Source organism: Carya illinoinensis, chromosome 8, assembly GCF_018687715.1.
Source record: "Carya illinoinensis cultivar Pawnee chromosome 8, C.illinoinensisPawnee_v1, whole genome shotgun sequence".
Taxonomy (NCBI): domain Eukaryota; kingdom Viridiplantae; phylum Streptophyta; class Magnoliopsida; order Fagales; family Juglandaceae; genus Carya; species Carya illinoinensis.
In genome coordinates, this window is record NC_056759.1 from 10,075,137 (window position 1) to 10,089,914 (window position 14,778).

Here is a 14,778-nt window from a genome sequence, read left to right on the forward strand (position 1 = left end):
TAGTACTTAGTGTCCCAACATGTTGTCTTTCATGAACATGTCTTCCCTTCCATTTTCACAAATTTGATTGGTTTCATGCTTCAACAGTTCCTCTTCTAGTTCCTTTTCAATATTCAACACTTGATTTAATGAATGTACCTTCAACAGCACTTTCTCATAATGACCCTTCATCTCTCATACCTTCATCTACTTCTAAGCCAAATGATCCTTCCATATTAAACCCAAGAAGATCCACGAGAACCCGAAGAGCTCTTGGTTACTTGTAGAATTAGTTTTGTAATTCCTCTGCTGCACACTCTAAATTAGTTTCTCCAACAGGTTCTATCTATTGTTTCCTTCCTTCAAATGTCAAATATGATATATCCAATTTCATATCTTATGATCAATTGTTTTCTAGTCTTAAATAATTTGTTTTTGCTATTTATTCTGATATTGAATCTGAGTTTTATCATCAAGCAGTCAAGCACTCTCATTGGAGAGATGCTATGACTTCTGAGATTACTACTTTGGAACTGGATAATACCTGGACTATTGATTGAGCTGAAATATTGTATGTTTTAGTAATTTAAAACCAATGTATTTTTAAATTCTTCATGACACTATTATTAGTTTTAGATAAAAAATAGTTAATAAGCATAAACACGAGTTGTGATTTTTAATTGATTGATATCATGTTTATGCTTAATTTTATAACTATGATTTAATGGGACAATATTTCCTCACATATATAGTCTGTTTTTGATAATTTATTTTTGAGTGTTATTTCTTTCTTCTTATTTTCAGTTTAAATAAAATTCAAATGAGATCCGGTTGGAACTTTTGATAAAAAATGCATACTAGTTGAGAGGAAGGAAGGACTTGGAAGCTGAAAAAGAAGACACAAAATAAAGAATCAGTGGTTATTTTCTTCCTTTGATTATTCAAGATGCATGTGATCTTCATGGTTGAACGAAACTCACAGAGGCTTGAGAATTTTTGGAGGTGCAACATTAAAGTCTAAAAAGGGAGCTGAAACGTGAAGGCATGTGGGCTAAAAAAATAAAAAAATAAAAAAAAGAAAGAAGGTTGGTGCAGCTAAAGTGGACGGAGAGAAGAGATAGGAGAGTGGGCGAGTAGAGAAGTGCCGTGTTTAATTTTTCAATCAAGGGAGATGTGTAGGAGTGATGAGAGAAAAGAGGTGCTTGATTAAATTGAAGAATCGGTGCATGAGTTGAATATTAGTTAGTTGGTGTGTAAAGAAAGAGAGGTGTCGTGATTGAAGGGAAGTGAAGAAAGGCAACCGGTGGGTGCAAGATTAGAAAGAGAAAATGTGAATGCAAGAAACCGATTGAATGTGAATGGGGTTGTTCGGCTATTTATTTTTGCTATAAAAAGAAGTGAAGGACAGAAGGAAATGGAGCTGGACGTATACGGAAAGAAAAAGTCTTCACGTTTGGCGTCTTCTTGAGGCGGTTATTTGGTTGGTTTTGATGGTTGGTGCAGCTAATTGATTGTTTGGCTTTTTATGTTGATAGAGGAGAGGAAATCGGCGCTTGATTGAATTGAAGAGAGAAGTCGGTGGATTATTTCTTTATTTTCCAGGGACTCTACATTTGAGTGGTGTGGCGTCTTGCAGGCTTCAGGAGGTGGCTAGCTATAAAAAGTGGAGTGTGAACGTAAGGTTTAGATGGGAGCTTTTCCAGTTTGAATTTTCGGTGGGTTGGTGGGTTGAAAAGGTTGAAAAGCTTTTATGAGAGAGACGTAGACGTTTGGAGTTCAGCTTTTTAAAGATTATTTTCCTTGCTGATAAGAGGGGGGTTTTACGTGAGGGGGAGCGATTATTATTATTTTTTTGATAGATACAGACGGAAAAACAGAGGGAGTTTTCTGGGGTCTTTCTTTGGCTGACTTCGTCTGGGAGGAAGAGAGCTGGACGTTAGAGAAGGTGGGGAGAGTAACTGAAAAAAAAAAAAATAAAGAAAGGGAAGAGGAGTTTACGCTGGAACGGACAGAGAGTGAGAGAGTTGACGTTAGGGAGAAGCAGGTGTTCTTTTTTTTTTTTTTTTTTTTTTTTTTTTTTTTTTTTTTACGTTCAGTGAGATGAACTTCAAGAGGAGGGAGTTGGAAGGAGAATAAAAAGAGAGGAAAAGCTTTCGGACGGGCTGAGACCAGGGAACACTTCACCTGGGAATTATTTTGGAGGCTCATACTGGGACAGAAGAGCAGCAGAGACTTGAACGGAAAGAAAATCTGAGTGTTTTACGTAAAAACAAGAGGAAAAAGAGCTTCACGGTGGGGACTTCGTCTGGCAGTTTTTCAGCAATTACGGAACCTTCTGTTGGATGTACTGTATGCTATTTCTTGTCATCTTTCAGGACTGGCTTGTACGGAAAGAAGAGCTGTGAAACGGATCGATTTTTAGGGGAGTTTTTTTAATTCAATTTCCTGTTTTATGATCTAAGTTGTTTTTATTTTAGCTTGAGTTTTATTTTAATATTATCATGGATAATGTTTACTTAATTTTTATAGTACTTGTGATGAAAATGGTTGGCTAAATTTTCATACTAAGGTTAAAGGTGAAGTTTAATGATTTAAATATTGTTTCCGGATTCACGTAAAATTTATTCTACGATCTTGATCGATTGAAAGATTTTATTATTGGATATTTTGATTATCTATATACTCATCTTGATTCATTGTGATTTTCGAATACAGTGAATGCTTGAGGAATCCCTGTGGTATTCAAATAGATTTGTAAATGTTTTAATCATCAATCGTTCACACTCAATCAAAAGCGACTATTTTTCTTGATCTTAAATGCTAAATCTTCCAATTAAATGGAATCATTATTCTAGTTTAATTGAAGTAAATCGATCGGAAACAATATCATAAATTATTAAACGGATCCTCGAAACCTTAGTCTTTCTCCATATCTTTATATTCGATTGTACGTTTCTTTTAGTAATTTCGTTTCATTGTCTGAATTTGTTTCCTTTATCACAAAAGTCAATCCCTGTGGATTCGATCCTGTAAGATACTACAACACCTGTGTACTTGCAGGTAAAACTGCACTAAATTTTTGGTTCATTAATTTGAGTCAGAGTTTAGGCGCAACAAGTTTTTGGCGCCGTTGCCTCTTGGTAAACAACCCATCGAGTGTAGACTAGTTGCTAAGGGCTATACTAAAACAGAAGATTTAAATTATTCTGAAACTTTTCTACATGTTGCCAAAATGACTACTGTTTGAACCTTGTTAGCTATTGTTGCAGTCTAGAAGTTGCACCTCATTCAACTTGATGTTAATAATACTTTTTTGCATGGGGATCTTTTAGAAAAGGTGTACATGAAATTACCTCATGGTTTTCATAATAAAGGGGGCTCACAAGTCTGTAAATTGAACAAGTCTCTTTATGGCCCCAAACAAGCATCTCTGCAGTGGTTCTCTAAATTTTCTAATACTCTTCTTGATCTGGGTTTTGTGTAGTCTAAGGCTGATTATTCTCTCTTTACCAAGCTACTGGCCATTCTTTTATTACTCTACTAGTCTATGTTGATGACATCTTGATAGCTAGTAGCTAGTGATTTAGAATATGTAAATTCTTTAAAAACTTTACTTGATGCCAAATTCAAACTCAAAGATCTTGGTTCTCTCAAGTATTTTCTTAGCTTGGAGGTAAGCTAGATCTTCTGCTGGTATTTCATTATGTCAGTGCAAGTATGTTCTTGAAATTTTACAAGATGCTGGTTTTTTGGCTTCTAAACCAGTTTCACTTCAATGGAGCAAAAATTGAAACTCAATAAAAATGATTGGGACTTGTTGCCAAATCCAACAGTGTCCCAAAGATTAATTGGTAGGCTTCTCTACCTTACCATTACAAGGCCAGGTTTATCATATTCAATTAAGAGGCTTAGTATATGGATCGACCTAGACACATGCAACTTATCGGGTCTTGCAATATGTTAAAAATGCTCCTGGTCTTGGTTTATTTTTTCTAATTGATAACTCACAAACTCTGAAGGCTTTTACAGATTCAGACTAAGCTTCTAGCCTTGACAGCAGGATATTAACAACTAGTTTCTGTGTTTGTCTTGGTGACTCTTTGGTTTCTTGGAAAACTAAGAAACAATAGAATGTTTCTCGTTCTTCAGTTGAGGTTGAATATTGAGCCATGGCCTCCAACACATGTGAAATTGTTTGGGTTTTAACTCTTCTATCTGATTTTTGTGTATCTCATACTCATAGTGCTTAGCTCTATTGTGACAGTCAAGCTGCCTTACACATCATTGCAAACGCAGTTTTCCATGAAAGGACACATTGAGTTGGATTGCCATTTCATCTATGACAAGATTCAGCCTGGAGTCATCAAAACTTTTCATCTTGCTTCCCAACACTAGCTTGCTAATGTTCTTACCAAGCCTCTTGGATCTCAACAATTTCAGAATCTAATCACCAAGATGGGAGTTCATTCCATTCTCTCCATCTTGAAGGGGGTATTAACTTGTAAAATTACTTTACACGTGTTTTACACGTGCCACTCATTGTATTTTTCCATCTGTTATTTTTTATTCTTCAGGTTGAGTTGTTTAAGCCTTAATATAAATTGTAATATTTTTTCTCTTTACTGACTTCAAAACATTTGGGTACGTACTTTCATAATTCTTCTATACAAGAAACTTTGATAAATACCGAAGGTAGCTAGCTAGGAATTAAATTAAGGTACTGGCATTATATGGTAATGAAGGATGGGCAATTAATATATAGGGCATGCATGCATGCATGCATGGACACGTACGTACTAGTTCTCCACAGAACTGTGTACATGTGTGAATGAGTGCTACTACTTCAGTAATTATGAAGCATGATCATGAGGAACTGATCTGCAGGCAGGCAGGCAGGCAGGCAGGCCAGTGTGATCATAATGAAGGATGGCGCATGGGTTCCTTCACAGAGCCAGTACTCACATCTTGTATATAAGTTGTCTGGCCTGATCCTAATTAAAGTTTTGAAATTTATTTCCTAGCTAGCTCCCCTCTCTTCCTTTTCATATAAATTTGGAAAAATCCTTGGCTATGGTCTCTCCAAAATTTTTAAAAAAAGATCAAGTATGTTTATGGCTGCCAAGTAATCGAGCTCAGAGTAGTATGTTTATGGCTGCCAAGTAATCGAGCTCAGAGTACACTTAATATCTATTTTTCTTTTCTCTTGCTTTTTGTTGGACTAGATGATCTCTCACAGGTTCAATCCAAAATGCATGATACGTTATTTACAAACATAGATATGAAAGAGAAATTACCAAAAGAAGCTCATGCATTTGAAGCACTTGGGTGAACTGCCACCAAGGAGGCATAATATCCACCCTTGAAATTAATCAAGGTTTCATGCTTTCCTTTCTCCACAATTACTCCATTTTTAAGAACTGCAATTAGATCGGCATTCTTTATTGTTGACAATCGATGGGCGACAACAACGGTGGTCCGGTTAACCATGACTCGATCAAGTGCATCTTGAACCACTTTCTCAGACTCAGCATCCAGTGCACTAGTAGCCTCATCTAACAGTAAAATCTTTGGACTTTTAACTATAGCACGTGCAATGGCAACACGTTGCTTCTGTCCTCCGGACAACTGAACTCCTCGCTCTCCGACCATGGTATCATAACCCTGCATTTTGCATTTAGTAGTAAGGCAAAAGGATTGAAGCATGTTAGCAAACTAATTTTGTACACCAGAGCTGTCTTAGTGAAGGGACCGAGTGGTTGTTGTAAAAATGATGATGCGATGGACTCTGAAGAACAGATTTGCATTGAGCTAACCTGTTGTAAGCTACTTATGAACTTGTCAGCATTGGCCAACTCTGATGCAGCTATAATTTCTGCCTCAGTTGCATTTCCTTCCTTTCCATATGAAATGTTGGCACGAATGGTGTCATTGAACAAAATTGGTTCTTGGCTCACAAGCCCCATCTGCTGCCTCAACCACTTCAGTTGGAGCTTTTGAATTTCAATTCCATCCAGAGTAATATGACCTGACTCAGGATCATAAAATCTTTGCAAAAGCGAGATCACTGTAGATTTCCCACTCCCACTTTCTCCAACCAGGGCAACAGTCTGAAAAAAGATATTCAGAACAATGTGAATATTTGAACTTGATCCGTATGTATAAAATGTTAATGCTACCTGAGAAAGTTAACACTCAATCTTATCACTAAACTTTACCTTGCCAGAATTTATAGACAAGCTAAGGTCTTGGAAGACCTGAATATCTGGCCTAGATGGATACCTAAAGCTTAAATGATGAAGTTCTATTTCACCCTTTACATCATCCAATTTCATGCCGGACTCCTCACTCGGGTCTATCTTTGACTTCCGGTCTATTATCCCAAATATGGAAGCAGCAGCAGTCTTGGCTTTGCTAGAATCAGGACCAAAGGAGTTAAATTGAGAAATTCCAAGGGCTACCATGCTTAAGGCAAAGAAAACCTGTAAACAACACATCTTGAAATTATTAACAGATAAATTGGCGCGAGTGAATTTCCTTTTCTTTGTTGGTGTCAAATATTGTTTGGATTTAATATGTATGAGAATATATTTACACGGAAAATGTCAGAGAATGTTGCTTTGCCATCCTCAATGAGTCGAGCTCCTGCATAGAAACTCGTTGCATAGACAGAAAACAGTAAGAAGAAAGACATCCCAAATCCTATTCCACTGATCAAGCCTCGCCTTATCCCTGCCTTCATAGGGCCTTCACATTTCTTTTTGTACAATTGCATCACCTTCTCTTCAGAACAGAAAGATGCAACTATTCTTATACTTCCCACAGCATCATTAGCAACCTGGCTTGCTTCCTCATATTTTATCTGCAACCATCCAAATTTACTTCTTATTGAAAAGTTTGGAAATAAAGTGATAAATTCACTCTTATGAGGAATTCCACAACAACATCAACTTCAAGTAAAGTAAAGCAATTTCCAGTATATCTGCCTGGACACGTAAAATCATAAGTATATGTGTTTGCAAATGCTTTCCCCTGAATCTAGGATAATGGTTGAACTTTTTCAATTTTCTTCTTGAAATTCTCAATGTATTAATAAATGTCAGAGGCATTATTCTTACAGCATACCTACCATTGCATTTGCGCTGAATCCACTTATGAACTTCACTTGAAGAAATCCACTAACTCCGATCAGAGGAATCAATACAAGGATGATAAAAGCCAGCTGCCAGCTTGCAACAAAAGCAATGACCAGCCCAGCAATTGCTGAAGCAGCATTTTCCACAATCTGTCCAAGTGCATCCCCAACTAAGGCACGGATTGATGCTGCATCTGCTGAGAGCCTTGCACCAATTGCACCACTGGAGTGCTCAGGCTCATCGAACCAACCAACCTCCATGTGAATCACCTTCTCAAAGCAAAGTAATCTAATGCGTTGGATTAATTTACACCCAGCGACAGCAAAGAAATATGATCGTGCTGGAATCACCAGAAATAAAGCCAGACCGAGGACAATAAACATTATTGCCCAAAATTTTGAATCCTTTTTCAGTTCCTTTGGTGGCTCATAAAATGTTTTGACAACGCTGGAAATTAATAAACTAAAAATCGGAAGTATCATGCCATTGCTGATTGCTGCTACAGCTCCAACTATAAGCACTGGAATCTCAGGCTTGTTGAGGTAGGCAAGGCGGCGAAGTGAGACCTTTGGAAGTTGCTCTGCGGGCAGTGAAGAGGTTTGTTGTTCCGCCAGTGAAATTTCAGGTACATTTACTCCTGTAGTGATCCCAAATGATGCAGAGATCGAATGGCGGCCACTACTTCCTAATCCAGATGATCCCCGACTTGTGGATCGCAGGACAGACATTCTTTGGCTTGACTGTCTAGAAGGTTCAACCGTAATTTCCAGTTTGTTTTGATCATCTACAGATTGTTCCAACTCTTTGTTTTCTTCTTGCAAGTGTATGAGCTGAGAGTATGCTCCATCAGGATCCTTGATTAGCTCTGAATGTGAGCCTGAGCAATTGAGATACACCATTCAGAAACGTAAGCTAACCCAGCTATCATGCATCCGGGACATGAACCCATAATTCCAGAGGTAAAGTATCTTCTTTATTTTTTATTTTTAACAAGTATCTTCTTAATTTGAGATTAAAAAATTGACGTATTTGGAGAATATGAAATGATTTGACAAATACAACATAGAAGGTACCAAACCTCTAACAAAATGCATGTACTTGTTAGATACCTTTTTGAACCATCTTTCCTCTATGAATAACAGCAATCATATCGGCATTCCTTACAGTGCTCAAACGATGGGCAACAATGACAGTTGTCCGGTTGACCATTATCCTGTCTAACGCCTCTTGCACCATCCGTTCAGATTCTGCATCAAGTGCACTCGTAGCTTCATCAAGAAGTAAGATTCGTGGGTCTTTTAGAATTGCTCTTGCAATGGCAATCCTCTGTTTCTGCCCTCCAGACAATTGTGTTCCACGCTCACCAGCCATGGTATCTAGTCCCTGAAAGTGAGAGATTCAAAAGCACCAACATATATTGACAAATTTTCTGACCATTACTGTGAACACATGGACTTTAAGCGTAATTGAGTCGATAGAGATTTAAAACCTGTGGCAATTTATCAATGAACTTGGCAGCGTTTGCAAGTTCAGTTGCTGCTCTAATCTCTTCTATAGTTGCACCATCCTTTCCATATGCAATATTTTCCATAATGCTGGAAGCAAATAATACAGGTTCCTGGCTAACAAGACCAATTTTCCCCCTAATCCATTTAAGCTGATACTCTTTGAGGTTAATGCCATCAATAAGAACTTCACCAGCCAGAGGATCATAAAATCTCTCTACCAGACTAATCACGGTTGACTTCCCACTTCCACTTTGCCCAACCAAAGCTGCAGTTGTGCCACTAGTGATACAAAGACAGAATCCATTGAATATTTGCTCATTTGGTCTGCTTGGATAACTGAAATTAACATCCCTTAATTCTATATCTCCACGAATGTCATCTAATATCCTTCCCTTAGTGTCAAAAGCATCTATCTCTGGCTTCCTCTCTATAGTTTCAAACATCTTAAATGCTGCAGCTTGACCAGCGGCAAATGCACTCATGCAGGGAGACGCCTCGCCTAGAGACCTAAACAGTCAACATGGAAACAAAATGCAAGAACAGATTAATAGTTATGAAACTAAGATTTACAAAAAAATACCAAAAAATGAATTTTTATATGTTTTGCTTGCTCGTTTTGACACAAAAGCAGGAGGAAATTTCCTTTTGTAAGGAACAATGAGAATAATAAACAATATTATAGCACATGAACATACTATGGAAGAAAACAAACGCAAGAAATGCAACTCACATGGACCCAGTGAACACAGCAAATATCACATTCAGCACTTCACCCCCACTATATCCCTTCTCCAATATCATCTTTGCACCAAACCAGATCGCAAAAGCATAACTACAGAATACCACTAAATATACCATGCCAAGACCAAATCCCGAAGCCAGACTTTCATGAACACCCGATTTGTAAGCTTCTACAAGAAATTTGTTGTAATTAATTATAGCTTGCATCTCACCGGTGAATGATGCAACCTGGATAGGACAAATAGATATTGCACTTCAGATAAATGTAAACAGAAGAACCACACTGATATATCTTCTCCAAAAGATCCCGGGCACGTATTAAATTATGACAACATGACTTACAGTTCTGATTGAACCAATTGTCTGTTCAACTACAGTTGCTGCTTTTGCATAAGCACTTTGTCCAAGAGATGCCATCTTGGCTAGAATGATGGAGACAAATGCACCGGATACCACAAGAAGAGGAATAGAAGATAACATAACAAGGGTTAGAAGCCAGCCTTTGATAAATGCTATTACAAAGCCTCCTATGAATGTAGAAATGAGTTGTAAAAATTTCCCAACCTGCACAAACAAAACTGTTATGCCCCAAATCATGTGCATGAATATTTTGGAAATCAGGATCATTGATTTTGATGTAATTGTAGCAGCACTGTAGTACCTTCTCGCCCATTGCATCTTGTATGAGGACGGTGTCACCAGACATTCTCCCAATAACCTCTCCGGTGTTCGTTTCCTTATCAAAAAATGCAACATCTTGTCTTAATAGAGTCTTAAGATACAAACCCCTTATTCTAGCTGCCTGTCTCTCCCCTGTGACCATCCAGCAAGCCACCTCTATAAACAGCAAACACAAATGCCTCAACTTAATAGCTGATACTGATGAACAGAAGAATATCTAACCAATAAAATTTTGGAGTGATTGGAGGGTGACATATACTTACGAAGGAACGCTGCAACAGCTGAGCCAATAGCCAAGTAGACAAATTTGAGAGACACCTATGATTTTTGGAGGAAGTCAATTTATAACATTTCATATCAGGAGTTTAAGATGTCAGAAAACAAAGAACGAGGTTACTGATATGCTGGAATATATTAAGTTCTTACGTCTGAGAAGTATTTAAAACATAAAACTGTAAATATAAATCGAGTCTTCCATTGAAAAGTTGCAAAACATTTTTACCTTGGAAACAGCATCAACCACTTTGTGGTTATTCTGGTTATCTCCAAAAGAATTGGTCAATTCACCAAATAGCACAGTCATAAGGGGCATACATACACCATTGCCGACTGCACCAATTGTGCCAAGGATCATTAACAAAATATCAGTGGAATCTGCAAATGAGAACAGTTTCTGAAAAGGAACAGTGTTAGCTTTCTCATCTCCTTTGCGCTTTTTTATGTCTTCCTGTTCCTGATCACCATTCGTGGCGGGGTTTTTCTCCGCTTCTGGATTGCTTTTTGATGTGGTGGCTTCATCTGTATCTGTTTGGCCACCGAACCCATTGTCAACTGCCATATTACTGAATCTGAGAAGCTAATCCAGTTTTCAGCTACTTTATTCTGGATAAACAGAACTTAAATAGTTCCTGCAGGACAAAGTTGATGGCTGAAACAAAATCTTATAACCAAGCTGGAAATTTTGAAGTTCTGGTAACGATAGAAATACTAGCCAAGGATTACAACAACATATCTCATTCAGACTTTGACAGAACCAAACTGATTCCAACCAACCTACTCATACAGTGCAAAGAAACAAATCTTGTGTTAAGAGAGAGAGAACAGAATCACCATCTAATTATCATCCAACATCATTGTTTTGACACGATTAACCATTAAATGAACAAAAGTACAAAAGCCCGTCTTCAAAACAAAGGACAAACGGGCATTGAGAATGGTCAGTCCTAAGGATCAAAAGGATACCTTAAATTAACCGTGTCCAAGACCAACGAGGTGCTGAAGTACTTCTGGAACTTTTAAGGATGCTCTGATTTCGAGCTGCTCAATGACATTAAAAGTGCATGGTGCCATCGTCTTTGCTTGAAGTGCAAGCATGACTATTCACAGACGAATGAAATGTAAGGGACACAAAAGTCAGAGCTGTTCAGTGTTGACAGACAAAATTGCTCAGGATTTTTACCATCAATCAAGTTTAATTTTTTGTTCTTGAAACTATAATTCATGCATCTTTTCTATCCAGGTTAGAAAACAAAGAATCACGATACGAATAGTCAGCAAATGGAGGAAAACTTTGAAGCGCTACCTCCCTGATTTGTTGAAAAATAAATTCCACGTTGTCTGTGGATAAACTTTTAGACATGTTTATAAGATTAAAACAAATATCTTTTTTTGAACTGATTTTATGAGATGAGTTAAGTCCATAATTTTTTTTATGATATTAAAGCCTACCACAGGACAAATATGGGTCCACACTATTTATCCCTTGACAATGACCATAAAAAATACTGCCCTGCATGTGAAAGAGAGTGTTGAGAATAAATCTCACATTATCTATGATAAAGTATTGGATATGTTTATAAAGTTGGAGAAAATCTCTCTCTTCGAATTAGTTTTATGAAATGAGTTAAGCTTATAAATTTTTTCATGGTTGTCCATCGCGTCACGACTATAAATGGAAGAAGAATTTTGTGAGTTTTTGTTTGATCTTTTTGATGAGTTTGTAATTAGCAAAACTTTTACAAAATGATGGCAATATGTTTGGTGGTTGAGTTTTATTTTAGTATGAAGATGAAACTTTCAAACGTTGCTTTTAAATTTGGACCAATCATCTCTTATCTAGAAATGAGAGGCTAATATTTTTGTATTGATGCTTTGGCTAACTATGGTGCTTGTCAAGGAGCTTCTTTTTCATAAGTTACTCAACTTTCAAAAGCATTGATAGGGATTGATCATTATAGTCTCTTCTCTAGTTTCTACCTAGAGAATATAGGTGGTAATGAGAGTCTTGACCTGTAGTTTGCCATGGAAAAACTCAAGGAGATGTGGGAGAATTTCCAGTTGAACGAGGAAGAAGGGGTGGCTATTGACATTGAGGGGAAGGGGATACCAGAGATCCTTCGAAGGGGTGATCGAAGTTTGATTAGTAAGATATGGTTAGATTGGCAGATTGGGAAGAATATAGTTGAAACTAATATGGCTAAGGTTTGGAGGCTGAGTAAACCTGCTACTTTTACAGAAATGGGGAGGAACATTTTTATTATCACATTTGCTAACCATGCAGATAAGAATCGTGTGAATACCTCTTTCTCTGTTTTTATTTTCCCACCAAAACTTTGCTATTATGGCTGAAATATCCTTACAAATATCCTTGGCAATTTGAAACCTGTTTTATAATTGATTGGTTAATTTTGTTCATATTCTCTACTTTTTCTTCGTTTGCTGAAAGCCGTAGGAAATTAGCATAACATTGACACTTCTTTCTGCTACAAAAGAAAAATATTTACACTTCTTAATTAAAACAGTACAATTACGTGACACTTCTAGCTAATTGGATTCATTTATTTCGAGAAAATTACATTTCATACCTCCAAATCAACTACCCTTTATTGCAATATACACCATATATAAATTATGAGTAATGTTAGGTACAAGCTTAAAATAGACAAGTCATGTGTAAGTATTTTATAAAAAAGTGGATCATACTAATAAAGAAAAATATTTTTTTTAATTTTTTAAGGTGGGGTCTATTTTTTTCATTATTTAAGATAATTTGACACATAAGATTATACATATAACATGTTTTATTTTTATTGATCTTAATATTCGATCGGATATTACTTGAGTGTGGTCAGAATTGTTAAATCTTGGTATTTGGGGTGTATCAATTGCCAGTTTTAATAATTTAAGGTGCATATTAGAAAAAAAGGTGGTAGTATGAAGGTGTAAAATAAAAAGTTTACATATATTTACGTAGACAAATAGAAATCACAATAGGATGAAATTAAAAGGTTAAAAAAAAGATACATATATCTTTGAAGGGCTATGACTATAAAGAGACTTTACAAAAACACACTTATAAATTGATATGACTTCATATGATACATTATATCTACTTTACAATTTAATGTACTGAATCAAACTAGAGTAGTTTTAGCCGAGTTGACTGTTTTACCGTTTTACCCTTTTTCTCTCAAAGAACCCTATGTTAGTTTTGGTTTGACTCTGTCCCATGGCTACCGCCGTGGCCCCTCCTGGGTCATCGGCACCGTCTGGGTGGCAGAGGTCCCTTGCTGAGCTAGTCGCTCAGACGCCGCAACCTCTTCCGGAGGTGGATCTTCCTTTCCGTCCGGCTAAGTTGGTAGATGGTGAATATTGTGTGGTTTTCTCCAAGGAGGAGATCGAACGTTCGGCTGCCCCTCTCAGGTTCTCCATGGTTCTCAAATTCCTCAAGCAGAGGCCTTCTTTTGATATTATTCGGGCTTTCATAAGGAGTAGATGGGGGCTGGATGCTCAGCCTGTGGTATCAGCAATGCGAAAGCTCCGAAATGTGTTTGTCCGGTCTCAAATGAAGCTGATTTCATGAAGGCGCTGTCTAGAGAAGCTAATGACATTGAAGGAGTGCCTTACCGTGGGTTCCATTGAAAGCCCGATTTTGATGAAGATGCTGAGCCGGCAACGGTACCGATATGGGTCTTTCTCCCTAGCTTGCCCCAAAATTTTTTCCATGAATCCTGCTTGAAAAATATTGTTGCTCCCGTTGGCCGGTTCTTACGTTGGGATAATGCTACACGGTGTGCCACTAAAACTGATAGGGCTAGATTGTGTTTGGAAATTGATGCTGGAAAAACACCTATTCATGGAATTTGGATAGGCACCCCGAATCATGAATGGAGTTGGTATATTGAAATTGTTTATGAAACTCTGCCTGCCTATTATACTAAATGTAAAATGCAGGGACATAATTTGCAGTTATGTAAATGGAAGGATGGGGCAAAAACAAAAATGGATTAGAAGTTAAAAACGGATGAGAAGCAATTGCAGGTCTGGAAGCCGAAGTCTCAAGGTCTTTCGGAACACCAGATGATTAACGTAGAGCCGATTGTTGAGAATGTTGAGAAGGCAAGGGAGCATGGTCCAAGTGTTTCGGCAAAGGAGTTTGGGAAAGTAGAGGTGCCAGATATTGAGCCGATTATGGAGGTGGGAATTAGTGTGAGTCCTGATATAGAGGCTCAGAAACCTGTCCAGGATAATATGATGAAGGACTCGATGAAGTTGGCTAGTGCGCAGGGTCCTGAAGCTCAGTCCATCGGTTTGGAAGCTGGAAATACGAATGTGGATGTGTTGGATGCAGGGACCGTGGGAATGTCTGGAAATATTGAGCATGTGTCACGGACAGCTGGAAGCAATGGAAATTCTGAGGAGATTTTGCCTGATTCAGGGACCGTTGGGATGTCTAG

General features: G+C 37.6%; 1 protein-coding gene across 3 annotated transcripts; it reads right to left on the reverse strand.

Moving 5' to 3' along the window:
- Positions 1-5,269: 5,269 nt before the first annotated feature.
- LOC122319179 (ABC transporter B family member 21-like) lies at positions 5,270-11,666 on the reverse strand. 3 transcript variants are annotated; one of them, XM_043137126.1, is made up of 13 exons: positions 11,285-11,666; positions 10,545-10,950; positions 10,306-10,360; positions 10,023-10,198; positions 9,704-9,925; positions 9,351-9,589; positions 8,602-9,127; positions 8,222-8,495; positions 7,106-7,989; positions 6,572-6,838; positions 6,195-6,458; positions 5,793-6,086; positions 5,270-5,640 (listed from the first exon to the last, which is right to left on the reverse strand). In XM_043137126.1, exons 2-13 carry the CDS (start codon positions 10,878-10,880, stop codon positions 5,284-5,286), a joined length of 3,894 nt encoding a protein of 1,297 aa, XP_042993060.1. In that variant the 5' UTR covers positions 10,881-10,950; positions 11,285-11,666; the 3' UTR covers positions 5,270-5,283. The 3 variants fall into 3 exon arrangements, with proteins under 3 accessions (XP_042993060.1, XP_042993061.1, XP_042993062.1); XM_043137127.1 differs by lacking the exons at positions 10,545-10,950; positions 11,285-11,666 and adding an exon at positions 9,926-9,939 and having other exon boundaries at positions 9,704-9,783; positions 10,306-10,365; XM_043137128.1 differs by lacking the exons at positions 10,306-10,360; positions 10,545-10,950; positions 11,285-11,666 and having other exon boundaries at positions 9,704-9,783; positions 10,023-10,156.
- Between the last annotated feature and the right edge of the window lie 3,112 nt (positions 11,667-14,778).

Coding starts and splice junctions, on each gene's coding strand:
- LOC122319179 (XM_043137126.1), bottom strand. CDS start 10,880: ATGGCAGTTGACAATGGGTTCGGTGGCCAAACAGATACAGATGAAGCC. Junction 10,199..10,305: donor AGCTGTTGCAGCGTTCCTTC/GTAAGTATATGT, acceptor TGCTGTTTATAG/AGGTGGCTTGCTGGATGGTC. Junction 9,926..10,022: donor AAGATGCAATGGGCGAGAAG/GTACTACAGTGC, acceptor TTGTTTGTGCAG/GTTGGGAAATTTTTACAACT.